At 36.6% G+C, this 25,215-nt stretch overlaps 2 protein-coding genes and 1 long non-coding RNA gene across 3 annotated transcripts; 1 reads left to right on the top strand and 2 right to left on the bottom strand.

Moving 5' to 3' along the window:
- Positions 1–897: 897 nt before the first annotated feature.
- Positions 898–4,482, bottom strand: LOC123880361 (tetraspanin-9-like). The gene is made up of 5 exons (XM_045928466.1): positions 4,357–4,482; positions 3,183–3,371; positions 2,458–2,634; positions 1,891–2,106; positions 898–1,039 (listed from the first exon to the last, which is right to left on the bottom strand). Exons 1-5 carry the CDS (start codon positions 4,420–4,422, stop codon positions 968–970), a joined length of 720 nt encoding a protein of 239 aa, XP_045784422.1. The 5' UTR covers positions 4,423–4,482; the 3' UTR covers positions 898–967.
- A 1,103-nt stretch (positions 4,483–5,585) lies between these two features.
- LOC123880353 (CD63 antigen-like) lies at positions 5,586–18,686 on the top strand. Its single transcript, XM_045928453.1, has 6 exons — positions 5,586–5,707; positions 5,954–6,061; positions 6,471–6,662; positions 15,630–15,800; positions 16,571–16,798; positions 17,239–18,686. Exons 2-6 carry the CDS (start codon positions 5,996–5,998, stop codon positions 17,302–17,304), a joined length of 723 nt encoding a protein of 240 aa, XP_045784409.1. The 5' UTR covers positions 5,586–5,707; positions 5,954–5,995; the 3' UTR covers positions 17,305–18,686.
- LOC123880415 lies at positions 16,587–17,011 on the bottom strand. The gene is made up of 2 exons (XR_006799241.1): positions 16,903–17,011; positions 16,587–16,692 (listed from the first exon to the last, which is right to left on the bottom strand). It is a non-coding gene; the product is annotated as an uncharacterized LOC123880415 (long non-coding RNA).
- Positions 18,687–25,215: the final 6,529 nt, after the last annotated feature.

Genomic DNA, 25,215 nt, shown 5'->3' with positions numbered 1-25,215 from the left:
CGTTTGAAAGTTATCAGCTCTTTTCTAGTTACTGTAACCTTCACTTGTCGGGGGTGTTATAAATTTTTAATTTACACTTGTGATGATAGCTCTTCAATAAGCGCTCGAGCCGCCAAGCCTCACAGCCAGGGCCTTCAGAACACCCCAAAACGCATGAAAAATAATAATCAAGCTTCGGCGGACGCCCGTCAAAAGCGAAAACAGTATTATAATCGAGGAGAAGCCCAATGGGCATCGCGCAAGAGAGGCGCGGCGGCGGCGGCGCACGTTCTTAGAATTCCAGAAGCTTCTCGGATGGCCGCCGAGGTGGTTTTGGAAACCGTACATAAATAACCACGGATCTTAAGATCTTAAGACCTCCTTATCGACTTCTCGGGTTTAATTTCGGTGATTTATCGATTAACATATTTGGTGTTAAGAGAGCGGTGATAGACGTCGTTTATTCAGGAGGCCGGGGGTTCCTAATTCCTAATTTATGTCCACCAAAAGGAACACTCAGGTCTCTTTCTATCGAGCCAAACCAAAAAGTTCTAATAGGTCTCGCAAGGAAACCGTAGCAAGAGATATTCGGATGATGGCGATGTCGTAGACTCTACGACGTAGAGGGTAGGTACCTATCCATACTTACTAATATTATAAATGCGAAAGTGTGTCTGTCTGTTTGTCTGTCTGCTAGCTTTTCCTGGCTCTGCAGTTTAACCGATTTTGTTGAAATTTAGTACAGAGTTAGCTTACATCCCGGAGACGGTCATAGGCTACTTTTTATCCCGGAAAATCGAAAAGTTTCCACGGGATTCTCAATGACCCATCGGTTAAACCGATTTATATGTTTGGTACAGAGGTAGCTCGCGTCCCGGAAATTGACATAGACAATTTTTTATCCCGCATAAGCAAAGAGTTCCCACGGGATTTCAAAAATCGAACTCCACGCGGACGAAGTCGCGGGTATCATCTAGTTCAAAATATTTTATCGTTCTAGTTCAACTTCCTCATATTTGGATCTATATGCTAGCCAAGCAGCCGCAGCTATAATTAGAACCTGAAACAAAAAAAAAAACATAATTTAAAGTAAATTGTTTGCCATTTGCGGCAAAGTTGTGTGTTCAACTGTTCAGACAATAGAAGCAAAGAGCAAAATTGTCAGTGACTAGTGAGACGCAAGGATCGAATCCTGCTGGTTCCGCAATTTTCGATACGTAAGTATTTATAAAATACTGGATGATGCCCGTTACTTCGTCTGCGTGGATTTAGGTTTTTGAAAAATCCCATGGGAACTCTGTGCTTTTCTTGAATAAAAAGTTGGCGATGTCAATCTCATATGAGGCAAGCTATCTCTATACCTTTCAAAATCGGTTAAACTGTTGGGCCGGGAAAAGGTAGCAGACAGACAGACACACTTTCAAAGTCAAAGTCAAAGTCAAAATTATTTATATCTATTATAGAAGCAGGCGTTATTTTGCGGAAGTCCATGGTATACAAGGATGTTAAAAGTTAAAATTCTTTGCAATTAGCCATTACGTTCTGAGGTCTACATCTCCTGAGGATGCTCCGGTGTCGGGGCGAAACGCGCGTCGAGTGGTGTTGGAATTTGTGTGGTGCTGCGTACCTGCCATACAGATTTCGTTGGTTTGGCGGATTATAGCAAATTAAGCTTTTATATCATCCTTGTAAAATTATTTATTCAAAGTAGGTACAATTGTACTCCTTTTGATGGTCCTAATTGTTTTTGTACGATATAGTGGTAATAATTAATTATGTAACATAAAACTAAAGCTACGAGGGTTCCAAACGCGCCCAAGTCTGAGAAGATCCCACAACAAATTCAGCCGGGCATATTTCGCATTTAGAATATTAGTATGAAATGGATTTTGTTAAAAGTAACAGCCAAACCTGTAAACAAGTGACAAAAGCCGCCGTAACTCCGAGAGCGTACGCATTGTATCCGAGCCACTCGCTCAGTACAGCCTGACAACCGTCTTTATATGTAAGGGCAGTTGTACATTCGTAGGGAGATATAGTCCCGGGTTTCAAGTGACAACAGCTAACAGGCACCACTGCTCTGCTGAGGATCCAATCGGCTACCCCAGTCAATCCGCAGCATTGAAACTGGAAATGAAAACGATTTGTGATTAATATAATTTGTATTTGATAATACACGACTTCCTCCTTTTGAAGTTGGTTAATAAAGGGATAGATGCTCGCGAATTCGTTCGCGTGGATGTAGGTTTTTTAAAATCCCGTGGGAACTCTATGATTTTCCGGGATAAAAGAAGCCTATGTGCTAATCCAGGATGTAATCTATCTCCATTCCAAATTTCAGGCATTTCGTCCAGTAATTTTTACGTGAAGGAGTAACAAACACACACACACACACACACACACACAAACGCACACAAAGATACACACATCCATACACACAAACTTTCCCCTTTATAATAATATTATAGTGTGACTTACCCCCATTTGCAGGTTATCCCAAAACATATTGACTGTCATATGTCCCATTGGTCCATATTCTGTCATACTGTCAGACATCGGGCTTCGTATTTCATCGGAAGTTATGTTTTGCAGTTCGAATCCCAAAACGGTAATTGATATTTCAAATATTAACACCGTTACGAGTAACGCGACATACTACAAACAAACAAAATATTTAACTCTAAGATATGTAGCACTACATGAGATAAGTAACTAAGTATATTATACAAGTAGGTATGTAGGTACAGTCCGCGCAAAACAAATAGTCCTATCTGAACATGAGGCGTAGGTACATGACTGCGCATTGTGCGAAAACAGATCTTAGTCGGGCTTGTCCTAGGTATATTTTGATCTTTAATATATAAACTTCGCAATCCACCATGTTGCATCTTCAGATTGGATTGTACTTGTTTTACGGAAAACTCTAGGTAGAGCCTTTTGTAGCCTTTATGTCTATTAACTGTTTCTGTTCTTCATCATCATTATCAATCGATACACGTCGAATGCAAGACATAGGTCTCTTGTAGGGACTTCCACACCTTTTGCCGCCTGGATCCAGCGGCTCCCTGGGACTCGTTTGTCCATCTAGTTGGAGGTCTGAGGCGCGAGGTCGCCATTCTAGCATCGAGAAGCGCAGCGATCCCCAGGAAAAGAAAAGAGAAGAAATTCCTCATATTTATATATACCTAATAATAATAACTTACGCCAGCTATAAAATAAAATTGTTCCGATATCGCTCCATAGAATCCGAGTAAGGCCGTGAAGAAAATTATAGCTGCAGTCGCAATCGCAAAGTTAGGAACCGTGAAAAATATCTTCGTCACAAATAAATCGTAACTGTTAAATTTAGTTAGAACAATAAGGCCCACTGTGAGAAGAATTAGCCCTGTGACCTGTAATTATCAAAACATTTTTAGTGAATTTAAGAGGGCTCTCTCCGTCACTCGTTTCCACTCGTTTCATACAATCGTAGTTCCAATTTCATTTGAATATTAAGCAACCAAAGTCCATGAAATTTTGCACATATATTCTAGAAACTAATATCTATGTCTGTGGTTTTCCAGATTTTTGTTAAAATATTCGGTTTCAAAGTTACGCGGTCTTAAAATTTTCATACAAATCTTTGAGCCCCTGTAATTTTAAAACTACATATTTTTAGAAAAATCTTAAACACCACAGACACAGATATTAGTTTCTAGAATATGTCTGCAAAATTTCATGGACTTTGGTTGCTTAACATTCAAATGAAATTGGAACTACGATTGTATAAAACGAGTGGAAACGAGTGACGGAGAGAGCCCTGTTAAAACACAAAATAAAATAGCAGCAATCACAAAATCGGGAAGTTCTTAATTATATGGAAATAATGACATCTGAAGTTAAGTAAAACTAATATGGGTGAAGTTTTTCATTTATACCTACCTACCTACCTACCAAATGAATGAATCTAGATCAATGGGAATTACCCTATAGGTTTCCTTGACAGACACGACAGACATACAATAAAGTGATCTCATAAGGGTTCCGTTTTTTCTTTTGAGGTACGAAACCATAATAAGTAATTAATTTTACTACCGACTTGTTTAAGTCCTTCCTATTTTACACAATTCATAGGGCCCCCTACACGATGGAAATAAGTAGGTAATAATTCATGTTTAATATTTAATCAATCATTCAAACATTTTTGTGATTCGTGCATTTAGATACATCGCTGTTTGCGCATGAATTTATTTTATTTTATCTTTATCACAAAAAACAAAGACAACTTCATCTCATTGGATCTATACTTTGGTAGGTAGGTACTTCACTGTAATACTTGATAACTCTATGATCTACTATCTAAGTAGGTAGGTACATGGTTTAAAGCACTTTTCTTACCAAAAACAAACAATTGACTGCAGCCAGTGAGTACTTCACCGATTTCAACACTTTAGGTACTTTCATTATTAGTTTTATATAGGAGTTTGTAAAGACAAAATCAACAGTGGTCGGTTTAAGAAAAGTGTTTAAGATAACTGAAACTCGTAAGGTTTATCAATCTCGAACTGGCCAATATCTCAGGTTATCTTGACGCGTTCATCTAATCTTTATCTTACTCATTTTAGGGTTCTGTAACCCCAGGGCAAAATAGAGCCCTGTAATGATTCCTCTGCTGTCTGTCTGTCTGTCTCGCGTAGGGTTGGAAAAACAGTTTTTGTAAACGAAATGTTTTTGTTTGAAACATTTCACTCTATTATACTTGTAATACTTAGGTGACCGCCTAATTAATATAGGTACCTACGGATGATCAGTATTCAGTACAAAATAAGAAAAGATCCTGTTGCTAACTCAAGCTGCTCAAGCAGCTTGAGTTGGTAAGAGTTAGTAGTTCCTACATCAAGCTACTTGAGCAAGCAAACAAAATTACGGCTGCTTGACGTCTCGGCCCATTACCTGATATTTGAATTTTGCCACTGGCTTTCAAAAACGCGGATCACGCGTATTTAATAATATCTTCGACAATTGAATATACTAATGTTTGCATCTCCTTCTTCTATTTGACATGAATAAAATATCTAATTTCATTATTAATTAATTTTGTGGAAGGGCAGACTTTCATCTAATTTTGTGCAAGAGAGGAAGTTGAGTTGTTTCTAATGTTACCCGTTGCTACTGTTGTTTTTAATTTACGTTTCATTATTTTTTCTTTCCTTCTTAATTTTAATATAAAGTGTATAACTACGCACACAACTATTATAAAGACCATTGTTATTACAATTTGTTAAAAGTAAAATAATATTGCTGGTTTGTGTTTATTTACTCATGAAGATTAGTGTAGTAAAATCATTAGTAGGTACATTTTATTTATGCAGGTATGCGTCAAATGTGTTGTCATTCTAGTTAGCTGGCTGCAGCTGACGTTCAACGTTTTGGCGGCAATTTTCAAAATAAGCATTTTACAATAGGTATCATTGGAACATTAGAGCTTAGAGCTTAAATAAAATTGAATAAATATTATTAATACGATATAAAATAAAAAATACCTCATCTTATATCTAAAATAACGTTTTACTGCATATTTAACATAGCTGCATTTTTTTTGTTAATGGCAGCATTTAAATATTATGATTCATTTTACCGCTTGAATTTCGAAGTTGGCAACACAGCGAAATAAATTAATTTTGTTTCGGATCGCGGTGCTCGGCAGCCGTTTGTGCAATTATTTTATCAAGAAAGATAAAATTTGGCGGTAAGCTCTTGTTTTCTATACAAATTTGGCAGTGCGGTTTGTTAATGAAAGTGTTTTCGTTGCTGCAAAGGTGATTTAAATGATATAAATGGTGATAATCTTGGGAAAACTTTTCCTTATTGACTCAGCGCAACGCAAATCGATGTTTTGACTTTGTTGGCTTGCTAAGTGCGCAGCGAAAGGGAATACCCTGACCCTAAATAAAATACTTTTAATGGTTTTAATGCTTATAATACTTTGTTGCAGGTACAAATTTTAAAAATAGAATAGAAGAAAGAAACATTAAAAATGGCTATCGGTGCAGGGATGTCTTGTGTGAAATACCTTCTATTTTCCTTCAATCTTTTGTTTGCCGTGAGTAATTTTTTACAAGGTTTTTTTCCTTGAAGCTGGTTCGTCGGAAAGTTTCTGTAAGCTAAGTTGTCCTTTGCCATTTTAAAAACATGCAACTCGTTATCAAAGTTGCACTAAAACAGTTAGGATGTAGATTACCTACCTTTAATTTTATGACCAAGATGTGATTGCACAACATTACTAAAATTAAAATTAACAAGGTAAAAATTCCAAAGTCAATGGAGTCCTATTGTTAAGAAATTAACATAAAATATTGGAATATTTTATCTGTCAATTATTTTTATCACAATACCGCCTACTTATGATTTTATTGTTTTACGATTACTCGTAAATCATATAATAGCTACATACCTACTTAACTCTATTTGTACAATAAAGTTGAAAAAATTGACCAAAGTTTTATTTGCAGATAACGGGGTTGATAATCCTGGTAGTGGGTGCCAAATCGGAGATAAATGCACATCCCTATGTGGACCTTACGGATGAGAGCTTCTACACGTCAGCTCCTGTGATCCTGATCATAGTGGGCTTGATTGTGTTTGTGGTGGCATTCTTCGGGTGCTGCGGCGCTGTCAAAGAGAACCACTGCATGATTGTTACTGTAAGTTTATTTTTACCCAACTAATTATATTTTCAAAGTTATCTGCTAAATTATTATAGGTACTTCACTGACAAGCAGATATTTTGTTTGTATGAGAATCTGCTATCAGCACAATATTTAACGTAAATATCGTGTATGTCTATGTGCCATAATTAAAATAATTGAATCGTATACTGTTTAGCTGTAGCTAAACCACGAAATAATCCTACAGTGTTCTATCAGCTTGCTTGAATATAATTATTAATTAAATTATGTTTTGTTGGTAGCAAGATGCTTGCTATTTACAAAATATAAACAACTTAATAAACCAACTATGTCTATGAATAGCATTGGATACCCTACCCTGCCATACAAATAATTTTTTGCAGATGCAACTCACTTTAACTTGATGGCCAGTGTCGTTTTTGAATGGTTCATTAACATCTGTTAAGAAAGGATCTAGGGAGGAACCCCTAAAGGGATAAAATAGGGTTTTGTGGATGAAGTTACGGACATAAGCTTGTCTCCAATAAAGTAATTTAATATTATAGCTACTAATTGCAGATTTTAAGAAAAAGACAGTTTTTAATACAATTATTGATTTATGACATGCAAGTAGGTCAGTCTGTATTTTATCTCATTGTTTTTTATTGCGTCGCAATTGGTAAACAATGAATGATTATAGCATGACATTCCAATACTTGTTTATTTTCTTTCACTGATAGTGATAATAATAACTTGACATGGTCCGACCTCGCTAAGTCAGTGGTGTACGCTGTTGCCCTGTGGAGTGCTAGTACTAGCGTCCCGTTAGCAACATTCGAGTATGGAACCCTAAAAACGAAAATTCTATTGACTAACACAATAATTCATTAATTACATCAGGTTATCACCATTAATTAACATTAAATTGCATTCGAAGGTTATTATTAATGAATAATTAAGGGAAATATTTTAATTTTTAAATCTATGGATTTGTATATAATGAATTTAGGTAGGTAGATAGGTAGGCACATAGATGAATGAATCATTATCAGATATTACTTATAATAACCGGGACAGACAGCTGGACGTGCTCTCTGAGTCTTTCAGACAGCGAAAGTGTCAAATTCGGACCGCTAAAGTCGGTCACCCATCCAGTTACTGACTTGGGTCAACGTTGCTTAACAATCGCAATCGATTGATATGCGTTGTCTTTTTTTTAACCCTGATCAAGTTAGCCCTTGACTGCGATCTCACCTAATGGTAATTGATGATGCACTGGATGGAAGCGGGCTAACTTGGAAGGAGTACGGCAGTTTCATTAAATGTATACCTACCCCTGATCGGTTTCTATATCACTTGGTGGCACGGCATTGAATTAGAAAATATCAGTTCCCAAATTGCTCCTGCCGGGAATCGAACCTGGGAATCCCATTTATAAGACCACAGCGTACACAGTTGTGCCACAGAGGTCGTCACAACTCACAACTAAGCTACAGCCCACACGTCCCAAGATTTAAAAGTGAATCTATACTAATAAATAAAATTGGAGTGTCTGTCTGTAATTTCGAAATAACTACCGCATATATTAAGCTCATATGGTTATTTGAACGATACTATAACTGAATCACACGTTTTTAAAATTTTAGTCTGTCTGTCTGTCTGTTTGAAAAGGCTAATCTTGGGAACGGCTGAACCGATTTTGACGGGATTTTCACAGACAAGTAGAGAATTAACCAGGGAGTAACATAGGCTACTTTTTTAACCGACTTTCAAAAAGGGAGTTGTGTTTTTCTACCTATGTACACTGAAATCTCCGAGATTTCTGAACCGATTTGCGTCATTTCTTTTTTAATCGATAGAGGAACTTTGCGACATTGTTTCATAAAAAATTTGGAGTCCAACTCCTCAATCCTGATGCTGCAGGGGATCTGACCAATCCACGCGGGCGAAGCTGCGGGCATCAGCTAGTATGAGAATAAATTCTTTAAACACAACTTATCATAGGTAGGCAGTAGTCAGTACCACAGTTCATGATTGCTTTCAGCTGTTCAGTGTTCTGTTATCAACTATCATAGCGGAAAACAGATAATATTATGCTATGTTCGTTCAAGGTTCATTCAATTCCAGACGTACAAAGTTTAATAACAATGTTTTGACAATTTGGTGAGGACTACATTTTGTGTCAAACAATTATTACGATTGCCAAATAATTAAATATGTATTTACTATTAAGTCCTATTTATAGATATAAACTTACTGAAAAAACCGGCCAAGTGCGAGTCAGACTCACGCACTGAGGGTTCCGTACTCGGGTATTTTTTCGTCGACGGACGGACGGACATACAGACAGACAACAAAGTGATTCTATAAGGGTTCCGTTATTCCTTTTGAGGTATGGAACCCTAAAAAAGATTCGGTTCGGTTTTACGAGAGGAATTAACGGAGAATTTTTAAAGGCACGTTGCAGTATACTGACGTCGGTTGTAGGTACCATACCTGTATTTTCTTGCACTTTTCGGGCCGTAATTAAAGCGCTTATCACAAATCTAGTATAGTACGCGCAGGTTGAGAGGTCAATCGGAGTATGAGGCGAGGGGACGCTCCGCACACCCCCATGTCACCCATGACCATGTCAGCGGATTAGCGCGGAGGGCGTGCGGGGCGTCCCCATCCCGGTTGTCATTTCAACCTGTCGCGCACTATAGATATGTAGGTGTGTATATACTTTATTGCACCACAAAGCACAACACTACTAATTCTATATCTATCTATATCTATGACAATACATGTAGTAGGTACCTACTAGGTAGATAAATTAAGGTCGCTGCATACGCAACGTGTTTTTTTCCGTCCCGGACGGGACGGGACGATTTCTCGAAGAACTATTGGACAACTAGAAAACGGACGGGGCGGGGCGTTCCAGTTGTCCTATAGTAGTTCGAGAAAAACATGTTACGTATGCAGCGACCTTTAAAGACTTATTTTACGCCTTGGCAACACAGTGCGACATTATGGCATGCAGACAGACAGACACTCTCGCATTTATAATATTTAATATGAATTTCGTTTACGAAAGTTGTAAGCAGTTTTACCTACTTAAAATTTTTATTCTTTCTCAAGACCTTGCAAAAATGATTTGCTATCCTTGAAACAAAGTTTGAGTCAATCTTTCCTCATGACGATCGTAGGTAATACAAACTTATATTTTAATAAGTACCTGTAAAATAATATTATATGCATACATAAATACATAGATACTTAACTATAAAAATAAATAAAAAACCTTGAATTTACTTCATCAACCGTATAACTTCAGTCTTTAGTGTTACAAGTTGTAACTTACAACTCACACTCGAAACTCCATCCATGGAGGATATCCGATTAGTTTATTTAGCTTAATAGTTATTAAGGTTTCCGTCTTCCTAACCGCGGGATATCAAAGTACACTAGTTATAGTGGTACCCACCATACCCGATTTAAAATGTCGGATATTGTACTACTAGGGCTGCCGACTTAACCGAAAAAACGGTTACCTTCTCTGCAGTATATTAGACTAGCGTCATTATCATCAAGATCAACCCATTGCCGGCTCACTACAGAGGACGGATCTCCTCTCAGAGTGAGAAGGGTTTTGACCACGCTGGCCAAGTGCGGATTGGCACTTTGATTTTTTGGGATAAAAACAGCCTATATCACTCTCCAGGTCTTTATCTCTAACTATGCTCACTCACGTGTTTTAAATTTAAATTTAATTAAATTATTATAAGTGGTTATATTATATTGTGCTGTACACTATATTATGGGAAGACACTGCCTCCTGAAACACAGTTTTCACTTCATCAGGAGGCAGGGCCTCACACCAAAGTCTGTAAATAATGTTCTGCTCAGATAATAGAGATTTATTTATTTATTTATTTATGCAAAAATCACGTCTATTCATTGTTCCGTTGTGACGTGATTGAAGGACAAACCAATAAACCAACAAAAACACTTCCGCAATTACAATATTACTAGCTGATGCCCGCAACTTCGTCCGCATGGATTTAGGTTTTTTTTAAATCCCGTGAGAACTATTTGATTTTATGGGATAAAAATTAACCTATGTGTTAATCCAGTTTATAATATATCTCCATTCCCAGAGAAATCCGTTTAGTAGTTTTTGTGTGAAAGGTTAACAAACACGCCTACATTCAAACTTTCGCGTTTACAATATTATTGTGTAACAAGTGTAAATTAAAAATTTTCAACACCCCCGACAAATCATTTTCAAATAAATAATTATGTATATCTAGGCAACGTCCATCTTGACAGCTTGACATTTGTCAATTGACACTTGAATATTATGAACCTAAAGGTTATCTAACCTTCTTTTCTTCAAGAAAACTAGAAAATAGCTGATAACTTTTAAACGGCTGAACCAATTTTTTTGGATTATAGCTAAGGACACTCTCGATCAAGCCACCTTTCAAACAAAAAAAAGTAAATTAAAATCGGTTCATTCGTTTAGGCGCTACGATGCCACAGACAGATACACAGATTCACAGACACACAGATACACAGATACACACGTCAAACTTATAACACCCCCCTTTTTGGGTCGGGGGTTAAAAACGGGTACCTAGTGATATTATTGACGCAGCGGTGTGCACTGTGGAGGGTCATCACATCATCTGGTGGTGATACTGGTATAAAAAATCAACATCCACCGCCAGCCGATAGATCTTCACTTGAATAGTTTATGGAATCAGAGAAAGCTACACAGGAGTCCAATTCGCCAGAGTCAATTGACCGCGACCAGAATCCGTGACCTCTGACACGCTTCTGTCGTTCCATCTTATAAACGGTCACTTCCTTTCCCTTTAATTTACGACGTTAATAGGCCCATTCGAACTTGGTATATACGTGTAATAGCGTTTTTTTTTGTGATGTAATCACAAATTCACGGTTTTCGGATTTTTTTCCTTTACTTGTGCTATAAGAACTACCTACCTGCCAAATTTCATGATTCTAGGTCACGGGAAGTACCCTATAGGTTTTCTTGACAGACGGACAGACAGACAATAAAGTGGTCCTATAAGGGTTCCGTTTTTCCTTTTGAGGTATGGAACCGTAAAAAATAAAATTAAAATAACGATTTAGTTGTGATGTGATAGTGGGTCAATAAATTATTGTCTTTCTTTTAAAAGAATCGTCTTAGCAACATCGTGGTGAAATGGTGGGTTTATTTACGTGTTAAAAATATATAAGAATCAGAACAATTCGTTGGGGAAACGCTAGTCGTAGCATAGTTGGCACCATTCCACAGCTAAGTACATGATTTGTTTAATAATAAGGTTAGGGTTTGTTTTTCTTGAATGTAACATTATTATTGTAAATCGTAATGTCAATGACCTTTCTATTTAATAATGAATATTAAAATCTGTCCATATAAATATATAAAAGGAAAATCTGACTGATCTATCAACGCACAGCTCAAACTACTGGACAGATCGGGCTGAAATATGGAATGCAGATAGGCTATTATACCAGACACCTCAATATCTACATGAAAATAAAGTCCGCGTGATCAGAATGTTACATTTTCAGTAGGCACGTATATGTTATAACATGCACCGGTTAACTTACTAACGTATTGCAAACATAATTGATATAGAATAATTTTAACCTTGGACGTATAGTTTGTCTTTTATGTTGTGTAACCATCAGTATGTAATAATATTATCTAACTGGTTTTTTATTATAATCATAAAAAGTAGGTAGGTAGGTAGGTAGGCGTAGTCCATATACCTACTTAAAAACCTATACACCATACCTAAATCAGAACTGTTTCAAATCAAGAACTTGTCTGTTAATATAACCTCATTTTCTGACCCCTAACTTGATTATCTGTAAGGGAAACTAGACATTAAATCCTTCTCAATATTTTTAATTTTAATCAAATATATAAAAGAAAAAGCTGACTGACTGACTGATCTATCAACGCACAGCTTAAACTACTGGACGGATGGGGCTAAAATTTGGCATGTAGATAGCTATTATGACGTAGACATCCGCTAAGAAAGGTTGCTTGAAAATTCAACCCCTAAGGGTTTTGATCTAGGGGTGCGATATTACCCATATAATGTCTAAGATGCAGCGTTATACCAAATTATTTAATTATTTGCTGATCAATCGGGGAAAAGTCTGAACCCTCCGAAGAAATTCTGTGCATACAGCATATACTTATAGCGATCTGGTAAAAGTCTTGTCTATCGTAGAATAGCGAAAGTTGGAGCTAAGCACCACGCTTCTTTATAAGCTTTTTTTTTTTATTTGCTTGTCTCATGCATAATCAAAAAGGGCCTTTTTCTAACTGACCTAATCCAATCCGGGAACCGAATATGCTTTACTCATAAAAACACAGAAAACCGCATTAATAAATTATTTAAATCACTAATTACTAGTGTAGTCACTTATTGCACAAGGGAAAAATGTTTTGTTAGTAAAAAGTAGGTAAGCTGTGCCGTTGTCGGTCATGCCTCGTGACTCAATCTGTCCGATATGATTCATTTTATAGCATTCATTGACGCAATGTTAAATCCTGAAATGCACATTTTACGCTTTATGCAAATTATGTTTTAATATCTTCAGTGAAGTAGATAATAAATTAATTGAACTATTATGATTAAAGGTTAAATCTAAACCTGAACGTTACTCGATTTAAATTGTAATAAGTACCAATAAAATTGTTTACTTGTATATTATGCCCATGACTCACGACTGATATTTGCATAACAAGTATAGTACGCGATAGATTAAGATGGCAATCGGGGTATGAGGCGGGGGGAGGCCCCGCACACACGCGCCATCCCGCAGCTGGTTAGAGCGGGGGCTGTGCGGGGCGTTCCTCCCCGATTGCCATCTCGATCTGTCGCGTACTATACCTACCTGGATAATACTCCGCCCCATCAATTGAGAGTCAAGTGGTAAATGACTGTTCGCCACTATGATTACCGGAATAGACTGATGCAGAGCCTATCGTCTAATGGACCCCTTAAATTCTAATGTAATTAAATAAACTGTTTAAGGTCGTAAGTACCTATACCCTGATCAAAAAATACCCATGCAAAAATCACGTCGATCGTTTGGATCGTTTCCCCTTAACACCACAATAACTTAACCGATTTGACTATTTGGAACGAAAATAACTTATATCCAGAATGGGCTATTTTGTGAGTTCGCGGGAACTCAAAAAATAGCCCATTTGTTGAGTTTTTTTTATACTCTTTATTTTTAGGAGTTTTTTTTTTCCGTTTGGAATATGCCACTCCGTAAGGCCACATTATACAACCACTTACTTGCGTAAGGCCTTCTTGTACAGCCGTAACAGAGCCCTAGCCTCATTCGACAGAGGTTGGGATAGGGCTCCGTTACAGCCGCCGACCTGGCGAAGAATGGGAAATCCATTTGTTGAGTTCCCGCGTTCCATTTTTAAAAACCTATATCCATGTGTACTAAATCGCAGGCATCATCTTGTCTGATAAATAAATCTGCTAAACGAATAAACTAGCATTTGTCCATGATTTCGTCCGTGTCAATCAATCAATCGCCACCAATATTAACGTTATGTTAATGTGATTACTTGTAAGTAAAACTTGCTCAACGAAGGAATAATTACGTAACATCCAGAGCAACATACTGTATTATGTTAATGAGCTACACCGGACTACTTGTTATGGCGATATCGATGTCGACGACTTTCAATGTTTAATATTGATGTCAGATATTTGCCAATTAAGTCTTTAACAGGGCTCTCTCCGTCACTCGTTTCATACAATCGTAGTTCCAATTTCATTTGAATATTAAGCAACCAAAGTCCATGAAATTTTGCAGACATATTCTAGAAACTAATATCTGTGTCTGTGGTGTTTTAAATTTTTCTAAAAATATGTAGTTTTAAAATTACAGGGGCTCAAAGATTTGTATGTAAATTTGTAAGACCGAATATTTTAACAGAAATCTGGAAAACCACAGACATAGATATTAGTTTCTAGAATATGTCTGCAAAATGCTTGGGTTGCTTGATATTCAAATGAAATTGGAACTACGTTTGTATGAAGCGAGTGACGGAGAGACCCCTCTTAATTTTCTTACTAAAATAACCGATCGTGGTCAGGAAATAGCTTTTTGTTATAAATTCTAAAATCATCCACATTATTTACTTCAGTTTTTTACTGCAATAATGATTAAGGCTTGCACTCTACGAAAATCATGCTCGATCATTGATAAAAATTAATGAAGTCTAAGTTGGAGCATGCTCGCCTAGAAGATATCTATTTAGTTTTGCCTCAAACTTGAGCTACCATTGCCACCATCTTCAACCAATAGACGTTCACTGCTGGATATAGGTAGATCTCTTCCATGCGCCACAATCTTGGTCTTCGATTCATTGGTCTGTTACTAAGGTAACGAACCTCGAAGAAATTAATTCCAGTATCGACTAATTTGTGAGAATAGTCGATACTAGAATTAATTTCTTGAACGGGGCCCTTTCAAGTAAAGATTTTTATATGAACCTGTGAGAGTGATACTGACACTGTCGCAATTAAAATACCATAAGCCTACGTTGTCGTATTAGTTTACAATTTGAAATTCGCGGGTAGGCCCGTCGCTTCAACCTTAAGGAAGTTAATGCCTTGTTAGTGCATGGTGGAACACTCATTTCCTTTATCAGTCTGTTAAACCATTTAACAGTATATAAACAAACATAGTATGATGAAATCGGGCCACCATATCTCCACCTAACGGGGGATCTGCCCACTTTGCAGCACCTCGGGACGTCTATCGGTTTATAGGGTTCCATACCTCAAAAAGAAAAACGGAACCCTTATAGGACCACTTTGTTGTCTGTCTGTCTGTCCGTCCGTCGTCACTTCAGCTTCGCAACCCGCTAAGCTATGTCGGTTACTCTGGTTCTCCTGCAGATCTCCTCATTTGTGACTGTGGAAATGTTTGTATTTGCAGTTCTCGGTGTTCCTCCTGCTGATCTTCATCGCGGAGCTGGCGGTCGGCATCGCGGGCTACATGAAGCACCAGGACCTGGAGACGTCCATGATGCGCTCGCTCAACGACTCGCTCAAGCACTACAACGACGACCCCACCATTCGGCAGAACTTCGACATCATACAAACTGACGTGAGTATATGCTGACATTGCAAACTGAGGGCCATACTCATGTTGAGTATGGCCCTCCCCACTTGCCGGCATCGCGAAATTCTGCAATCAATTTTGGACTTGCCTTTACATAATAAATAAATGATTTGATTCGATTATGATTTAAGTTTAAAAAATCTATCTCCTAAACTATGCTCCTGAAAAAAAAGCATATATAATTATACAATCGAAGATTATGTAAATGGTAAAAGAGCGTGGATTTGACTTGCAGCTCGCTCCAGCAATGCGCGGGACTTCAATTATTACTTTTATATTTGGCATAATATTGTATATCGAATCTTTGAAAAGTGCAATCGCCGAGTTTTATGCTGGTTCTTCTCGGTAGGAAAGGCATTCCGATCCAGTGGTAGATGCATGGGACGATTCAAAAGTACTTGTAAAAGTTAATTTGAATAAAAATATTTTGAGTTTGAATCGAAGATTGATGTAAGTATAGCATAGCCTCCCACTTGCCGGTATCGTGAGCTACCGTAGATGTTGTGTCGCGGGCGCACGGGACCCAGGCGTGAGGTACCGGCCTATATTTTCGTCTATATAACCTTGCAATAGACAATACTAAACTCCTTTTGCCGTCACTCGACGCGCTCGGTCTTTCCTGGGCCTTAGTAGAATTTGAATGAACCATATTTTACTGTTCCATTCATATTTGTTATATGTTTATTTACACTATTGGCCATTGTTAATTTTTTATGTTGAGGGTAGTTTTAAAAAATATGTTATAAATTCTACAGCTGCAATGCTGTGGCATCAGCGGCCCTGGTGATTGGAAGAACAACACTCTGCCCATTCCCGATTCGTGCTGCGCCGCGCGCGAAGTGGTCGCTAACAAGACCATCGCCAGCTGCACCGCTACCTCGCCCACGCTGCACCAGAAGGGATGTTTGGGAGAAATCCTCAACAATTTGAAGGCACTATCTCTGTTGCTTGGTGGAGTTGGACTGGGCATAGCTTTTGTTCAGGTAAATAGCGCATATTCTCTGCAGTACCCTTTAGCTTGGGTATCAAGAAACAGGAAACGTTTCTAGCGAGAGCTAGACAAGACCATCGCTAACTGCACCGCTACCTCGCCCACGCTGCACCAGAAGGGATGTTTGGGAGAAATCTTCAACAATTTGAATGCATTGTCTCTGTTGCTTGGTGGAGTCGGACTGGGCATCGCTTTTGTTCAGGTAACTAGCGCAAACTCTTCTCTTCTTCAAAAACTTCTCGCGGGAGTTTGAACTACTCGTAGAATAGAACTCGATAAGCGCCTGAAGAAAGAAAGAAAGTTGTGTCAGCTGTGTTTGCCGCATACAGACAGGACCATGTTTATTCTTGACACTTCGTTAAAAATTTAATATTTTTAACTTTCTGCGCTTAAAAAAAAAAAAAATTAATATGTATTTATTTTTTGTTTCAGCTTCTGGGTGTCATATTCGCATGCTGTCTCGCTCGCTCCATCCGCAGCCAATACGAAACCGTTTAAACTTTAAACTCGTCTAACCATTTATAATAAAATTGCATCTGTTTAATTTAGCATAAGTACGATTTATTATTTTGTTGTACACTCACGAGCCAAAACATCGACTCAAAGTGTGAATAACACAAAAACAACGTATTGTGTTATTATTTTAAAGCTAAAACTTGGTAGTTTTTATAATTAGAGCAAAAATTTCATTCAAGTTTTAGTTCTGCAATACAAAATGTTATTGCAGCAATATTCTCAGGTGTCAATTTTTTTGCTCGTAAGTATAATTTTTTTTAAGCTAAAGTCGATTATTACTATATTTTGTTATTTTTTTACGATAGATCCTCATCCATATTCGAATTTAATTATAATTTCGTCCATTTTAATGATAATTTAATGTTATTTTTAAATAATATAAATATAGGTATAGAAATATATCTCACGTCACAGATTAATAATTTGTTATCGTATTTACTACATCATAGATTTTCTCATATATAGATTTCATTCATAGTTACATCCAGTGTGAGGGTATTATTGCCAGCAACCCAGATTTCTATTGAACAACCAAAACTATCTAACTTAAGGTCGTTACTTACTTTACCAACGACCCCACCGCCCAAGCACAGCATTTACCAAAAACATAATTTGTAAAAAGAATAAAGAACAAAAAAAGGCCAGCTCTTTTTCTGTATTTTGAATAAATATAGTTATGAATAATTTGAAAAATAAGACACATTCAGTTGAAGAGCTGTGTGGTAATGTGCTTGAGCGGTGCGGGGTAAGTCAGTGATGAGTGTGACCAATGTGCGTAGGTAGATTTAAAAAATAAAATCCAGGAAGTTGGCAACACTTGCGTGAAGGCACAATTCACAGATCACAGAAATGAGGTGTGCTCAGCCTAGAAGACTGATTTTTCGAATAGAATGGTTTCTTAGATGCCAAAATCATTTATCACCATTTGCACTTTTCTTATTGAAATACTTTATAGAGTTTAGGATATTTTGTCGAATATGTGTACCTATTTATAATTGTCTATTTATCTAGAATGGTGCACGTTTGTCTCCGTATTACTTGATACGTTGCAAAGTGGTATGTAAGCGTAAAAATTGTCATTAATTAAATTATTTATAGATGAGATTTTTGTCAACTGTGTTTACCGCATACAGACTGGGGCCATGTTTCTTCTTTGATTCTTTCTTAAAATTGAATATTTCGAACTTTCTGCTCTCACAAAATAAAACTTACCGTGTGCTGTGTAAGTCAATAGGTGACGACCTTTAGCCCGGTATGTATGCGGCAACCTATCAAACTACGATTTTATGGTATTAGTATTTTACGAAGTGTTTCTTGTAGTATTTATATTTACATTTCTAATAAATCTGTATATTATGGTGAAACCGTGTTTTTCTTTGCTTATCATGTTGATAGAGATTAGACGACCCATATTACTGTCGCTCTCCTGAAGCATCCCCACGCCTAAATAATATATTTACAGCATCAGCATTAGACTGCACTGGTTTTGATGATATCGGTCTGGTAATATTACTTATGGTCAATCGACAATGGAATCAATAATAGGCGCTACGCCCACCTCGAGACTTTGTAGGGCCGATGATCGGTCCGCCTACTAACGGGTTTTTAGACCGACTGTAGGATATACCTACTGCGTTTCAAATTTCAATACTGCAATCTGTACCTATGCTTAGTTACCTATCGATAGTTCTTTCGATAGTACAGATGGTATTGCTTTGCTAATAAACAATCGATACTATCAAACTATCGATTTCATCAATAGTATTGCTCTTTTACGCTATCGATATCCTGAATAGTTTTCGAGGTCAAACTAGTTTCTCTATCAAACTACGCTATAAAAATGAAGCAAAGATGCTTAACTTTTAGCCGACAAAAATCGACTACCGATTGTCGGACGTATGCAGAGCGCCTCAATATGATAATCCTTTCAGAAACTGCCAGTCCGCACTGGTTTTGATAAAATCGCTCTGGTATTTTTCCTACCTTTCCAATAATGGCATTCCGAACCAGTGGTAAATTATTTGACGATTCAAAAGCACTTGTAAAAGTTTATTTGAATAAAAATCTTTTCTATTCTATTCTATTCTATTCTAATGATAATGGTTTTCAATAAATAAAACAGCAGTTAGTGTTCTAGATACACACATTTTTATTTTCCTATTTTATACCATGATATAAATTTTAACAAAGGATGATTACAAGGGTTCACTTTATGAACATCGAGTTTAGAGGAACATCAGTCGCGTTGAGTTACAATACAGCTGTTGTCTTGCAAGCAACACATTTCGAGTCACAGTATAAAATAATTTAAAAAATCACATCCACAAAATATATCCCAGTCACAAACACGGGGCGTTTATACACTGTGGCATTCAAATTGACACTTCACAGCGCGCCAGAAATTGTAGCCAGAACCAAATTTTATGAAAATTCGTCGGTACAAGTTCAATGGCTGATCCGATTCGAATGTCACAGGGAATAAGGACCTAGATGCGGTATTCATACTCTTTCATAATTCGTTTTGTATGTCGCAAGCATTTGAATCTCACAGCACCAGTTTCACGTCCGTCGATATTATTTAATTTCTATTTTCTCACATTGGCATCACCAAAACATCCATATACGCGCGACATACACTAATATTACACAGCTAAGTTTTTATACTTTAATAACTAGGGTTAAGACATACATTATACAATACCTAAACAATAAAATAACTTACGCTCTAATAACTGTTTACATCCTAAACGGAATATTTTAGAAAGACGAGTAGGTAAAGGCTGAAACAAACATAACGCGGGACAGAAACTGCAGTGTCACATTGATTGCGCGCGTTTAAACTCGTGCCAATAACGAAACGAAACGAAAATCGTTGTGTTAATCATTCCATCTCTCTTACACACTATACCTGTGTATAGTGTGTGAACGAGACAATCATTTTGCGCTCTTTTCTTTATTGGCACGAATCAAAATACGATTTGTAACTAAAGGGACTGTAGCGTTAGTATGAGATTTTACATATCACCAACATTGATAGAATTCAGAGTAAAATAGACGTAAAGATCCTTGATTTAAAGTCATACATTCGATAATACGGATTTTTATTATATAGATTAGATAGGTACGGTTTCCGCTTGGAACGCTGGCTGGAGATGGACGAACTTGAGGATTAAAATGAGGCAGTTAAGGTCCTTTGACGTTATGCTCGATTTCCTTCAACGTTGGCGGGATGTAAAATCTGATATTGTATGCACGTTATATAGCAGCCGCGACTACGATGCTCCAACCAGCACTTTGCAATATAAACGCCTACAATTCCTTCCTAAAACCGCGTTGGACGCATTCCGTCACGCGTTGTGTGTTTATCAGGCCTAAGTCGGAGCGGAAGCCACCAGTGCCGAGTGAGGTTTGGCACGTGTACCGCGCACACGCAAACTCCGTATCACCAACAGATTGACAATTACTATGAACCGATGCACTTTGATATGTCAATTTCGTATATAACGTACTTTACCCACATCACTGCTATTTCGATTTGATGAATATTGTCAAGTCACTCGATACTAAATCAAATCACTGCAATCGAATTCGACAATCGATTCGGTTCACATTTCACAAGCACTATAAAAATAAATAAGTTTTTATAATATAAAATACTATACTTGGCGAAAATATTTTACATTAAGAAATTGCCACTGGTTGGTATATATCGACTGTGACCTGGCAACCGGGGCTATCTCAATTTTAACAACTTTACAGGATGAAGGAGAAAACTTGTCTCCTTCAGATAAAAAGTGATTGTATACACTTGCTACTGTAGGTGAAGCCTCGCTAGTGTATTTTTTTTTTTATGTTCAAAACTAGATAACTGTTTTGAATTGTGACACTGTGGAGTGGCATGAAGTGAATTCGCCAAAAATATGAAATAGGACATGTTGCCAGTTCACAGTCGAATTATTGTACAAGGCTAGGCACGTACGGTCAATTAAATAACATGGTGTAGTAGCCACCCCGATTTATCATACAAAATTGTACATTAAAATTGCTGCTTGTGCACGCATTCTAAGGCGCACTATAGAGCGCACTTTAACTTTGCTCAGACTTACACACTGTTAAAACGAGACAGCGTTATACGGCTGGTATAAATCTGTCTCGTTTTAACGGAAACTTAAGTCTAAGCAAAGTCAAAGTGGGCTCTATAGATTTCAATCTAAGGCCGTGTTCACGGTGTGCGTTTTCATACGAAATTTGGTCGTGCGAACATGTGCGAACCATCAAGAAATATGCGAGCGCTCACACTGTATTCGAGTAAGTCGTAACGTTTGATTAACTCACATTCAATGAGAGTTCCCCATACTACTCTTGGATCGCGATCATTCATGCCTTTTCGTGACAACGAACGAACGACAACCCATGCAAAGTGAGCGCAGCCTAATACATTAATGATAAGTTGAGGCGGTTAACCACCGTCATTTTAACCGCTCGTGCGCGCCCAGCCTCAACAATTGCATTCCTAAATGTAAGTTCCTTGGTACATATAATCGCAACGCATACACAACCAACACATTAAGGTTGAAATCAATTGAGCGCACTTTGACTTTGCTAAGACTTAAGTTTCCGTTAAAACGAGACAGATTTATGCCAGCGGGATAATGCTGTCTCGTTTTAACAGTGTGTAAGTCTGAGCAAAGTTAAAGTGCGCTCTATAGATTTTAGCCTTTATAGCGTCATACTAAACTCTGCATTTAGCGTACGTAGCGGCGTTCATACGCACTAAGGAATCCTTACCTTAGGGACTGCACAGACGAGGGACACTCAGCGAATGCCAAAGTTCATCTTCTTTTACCACGATTTGTCGACGTACCATTAGTACATCGAGTGCAATGCAATTCTTAGATGATCATTTTTTGTCCTCCGCGGTTCAAAAATTCGTCCAAGAAATAGTCCGTCGTCTGCGCAGACCTTTAAGACTCTTTTTTCATTGATCGATATCTCGGTCTATGATATCCCGCAGGCTAAATAACGTCTAATGGAATCAGCATTTTAGAAATCACTCGCACTCCGAATGCATTCTGTCATGCACTGTCTAATGAAATAGTTTCTCCTATATGGATGGATCTTATGACATGGCGTTTGAATAATCTTCAATCATTCAATTTTTATAGCTTGCAGTTCCGTTGGCTACCGATGTCCTATTTCACGAAGACCGTTTGGCTATGTTTTGTGTGAGTGCACACGTACACATTGTTATAGTGTGTACGTTTCGCACACTAATGCTTTAACGCACTACTACAGCCACACAGTACTACACTCACTACTACAACCAAGGCTGGTGAAATAGAACATCTATGTATTATACCAAACGGGTACAATTTGTTTCGCCAATAACGCGTAGAAACGAAGAGAAACGCCAGAGAATGATTGGTGACCACTGGGAATTTTTCTTATCGACCAATGAAAAATCAACCTTAATATAAAAAAAAAATTGAATTTTACAGTAGTTATACAATTGAAATATGCAGTTCTTTTTTAGAAATTTTAATAATTAATTACACTATCTAAATATGGACCAAAACATTAACTAAATCACAAATTCGACAGCTTAATAAAACAAAACTTGTGGTTTAAATTGTGGATTAAATGTTACATTATTCTGAAGTACCAGATATTGAGTTGAATCAACTTTTGCTTTGCCTGGGTTAAGGTTTAGTATTCACAAAGGAACATGGCATTCCATAAACAACAGCTAGAAGCTTTAAGATATGGGTTCTTTGGTGCGTATGAATCACGAGCAGGGACTGAACCGGTATTTTTTTCGTAACGTTACCAAAGTACCGTTATGTTAACGTGAAAAAGTAACGATACCCATATATCCATTAAGGTTACCTATCGTTACTTTTACCGGTATTAATAATAATGATTACACTGTGTTAAATTATGTTTAATTACCGGTAGAAGTAACAATATTTATACCTGTCATATAACTCCCTGTCTAGCATATTAAACACCTTGTACGCGTTTCGTTTACCAATGAACCCCTACCTTTATACATGTGGAAACTAGTATAAGAGCTTGTTCAATTAATCAGGCTTGACTTCTACAAATTTATCAAGTTCATGCATTGCTTTGTAACAAAAATATTAGAAATACTATAGAAATATTAGAAGTACTATTGAAATCTGATATGAAAATTATTTGATAAACATATAAACCAAAATATAATGTTAGAAACACAAACTTTATCTAAAAATTTCAATGAAAACAAAAACATTCAAAATAGACACTAAAACATAAGGCACAAAGCACATGGCGCAGTTTCAACGACTTTTCTAAAATGTTTCAATGTAAACTGTAATATATATAACTCGACTATGTACATTATGTATCTGTGTGGAACAAATTATCCGTGCATTCACTGTTTTTTTTTTAAATTAGATTCACTCAAAATACATTACATAGTGAGATAAAAGTTCAATACACTATGGAATATTGTAAAAAAGACGCATCGCTTATCTCTCCACCGATGTGCCTTCAACATAATATTAATGAATACAACATTGCATGAACTAAAAATTAAAGTCTAAATAAACAATTTAACATGAGTAGCTTAATACAAAATATATAGACCAAACATTGTGACTTGTAATTAATACTCTTAATATTTCTTTCGAATAGAATGCGATTCTAATAATAAATAGCTTATGTCAACCATTTCCAAGTTTTATTGTTTAAATATTATTAAACTAAAGGTCGAAATTTAGATTCAAAAAATTCCTTTGTACTGAGAAATATACCTAATATTGGTAATCCAATACTTTTCTTGAACACAAATATTGACTTACTATACCAAGCTTTAAAGTCAAAAGTTATTTTGACTGTTTTTTTGTAGTTAAGTTATAGTTTTGACTGGATAAGGATTTCTAACATATATACAAGCAAGACACATACATTTATTAAACAATTGATATACTGTAACAAAATAACGTCGAAATATTAGTGAATTTATTATAATGTAAATAACTGGTTTGTACCACAATTAATTCAATCCCATCAGACAATGGCCACTCAGTCAAAATATCGATAATTTAAAATCATCTTATTAATCGTGGTGTGTACCTGTTATTTACATTATAATATTGTTAAACCACGAAAAAAAACTAAAATCATTAATTCAGTGAATCTGTTATTTTTCTATCTTTGAAGATTTTTTCAGGAATTTCACTTAACTGAGTCTTGCTTGTAAACTAATTCAATGGACATAAAAAATAATCGCTTATCAAGTTGTGTTGTAACAAATTGAGAGACATATTATTGGCAGTCAAGTTTATTCAATAATATTCTTATATAACTAACCATCAAGATCACATCTCTATACGAACCAATCACAAGCAATTTAATACACCCTGCTATAGATGCTTTTACAGTAAGACCAATTGATAGACTTCTTTTTGACAGGTAATATTATCATAGTTCAAAGGCCAATATTTATAATCAACCTGTGTAACCTGTCAACAAGTAAGACAAGTAACAACTTTGCGAAATAACTTATCAACAGGTTAGAAATATGATTACATATTCATTTTGACAATAAGTTAATCAAATCAGTGTTATTAATAGTCTATAGAAACTATTAAATTGACTTAGCCCTTATAATTATTAGCATTTCAGCTACCATCCATGTTGATAACTGTCAAAAAAACAGATCACTCATTGGTCATACTATAATTTTTGATTACGTATGATATCTAAATAGTGATACAGTTTTGGACATTACCATAATAAACAAAAATCAAGTTGCATACACCTCTTTCATTCTAATTAAGTAAGGATATAGTATTTTTAACCCCCGACCCAAAAAGAGGGGTGTTATAAGTTTGACGTGTGTATCTGTCT

This window comes from Maniola jurtina, chromosome 3 (genome assembly GCF_905333055.1).
Source record: "Maniola jurtina chromosome 3, ilManJurt1.1, whole genome shotgun sequence".
NCBI classification, from domain to species: domain Eukaryota; kingdom Metazoa; phylum Arthropoda; class Insecta; order Lepidoptera; family Nymphalidae; genus Maniola; species Maniola jurtina.
Note: the sequence above shows the minus strand (reverse complement) of the source record. Positions and strands in the feature narration are given on the sequence as shown.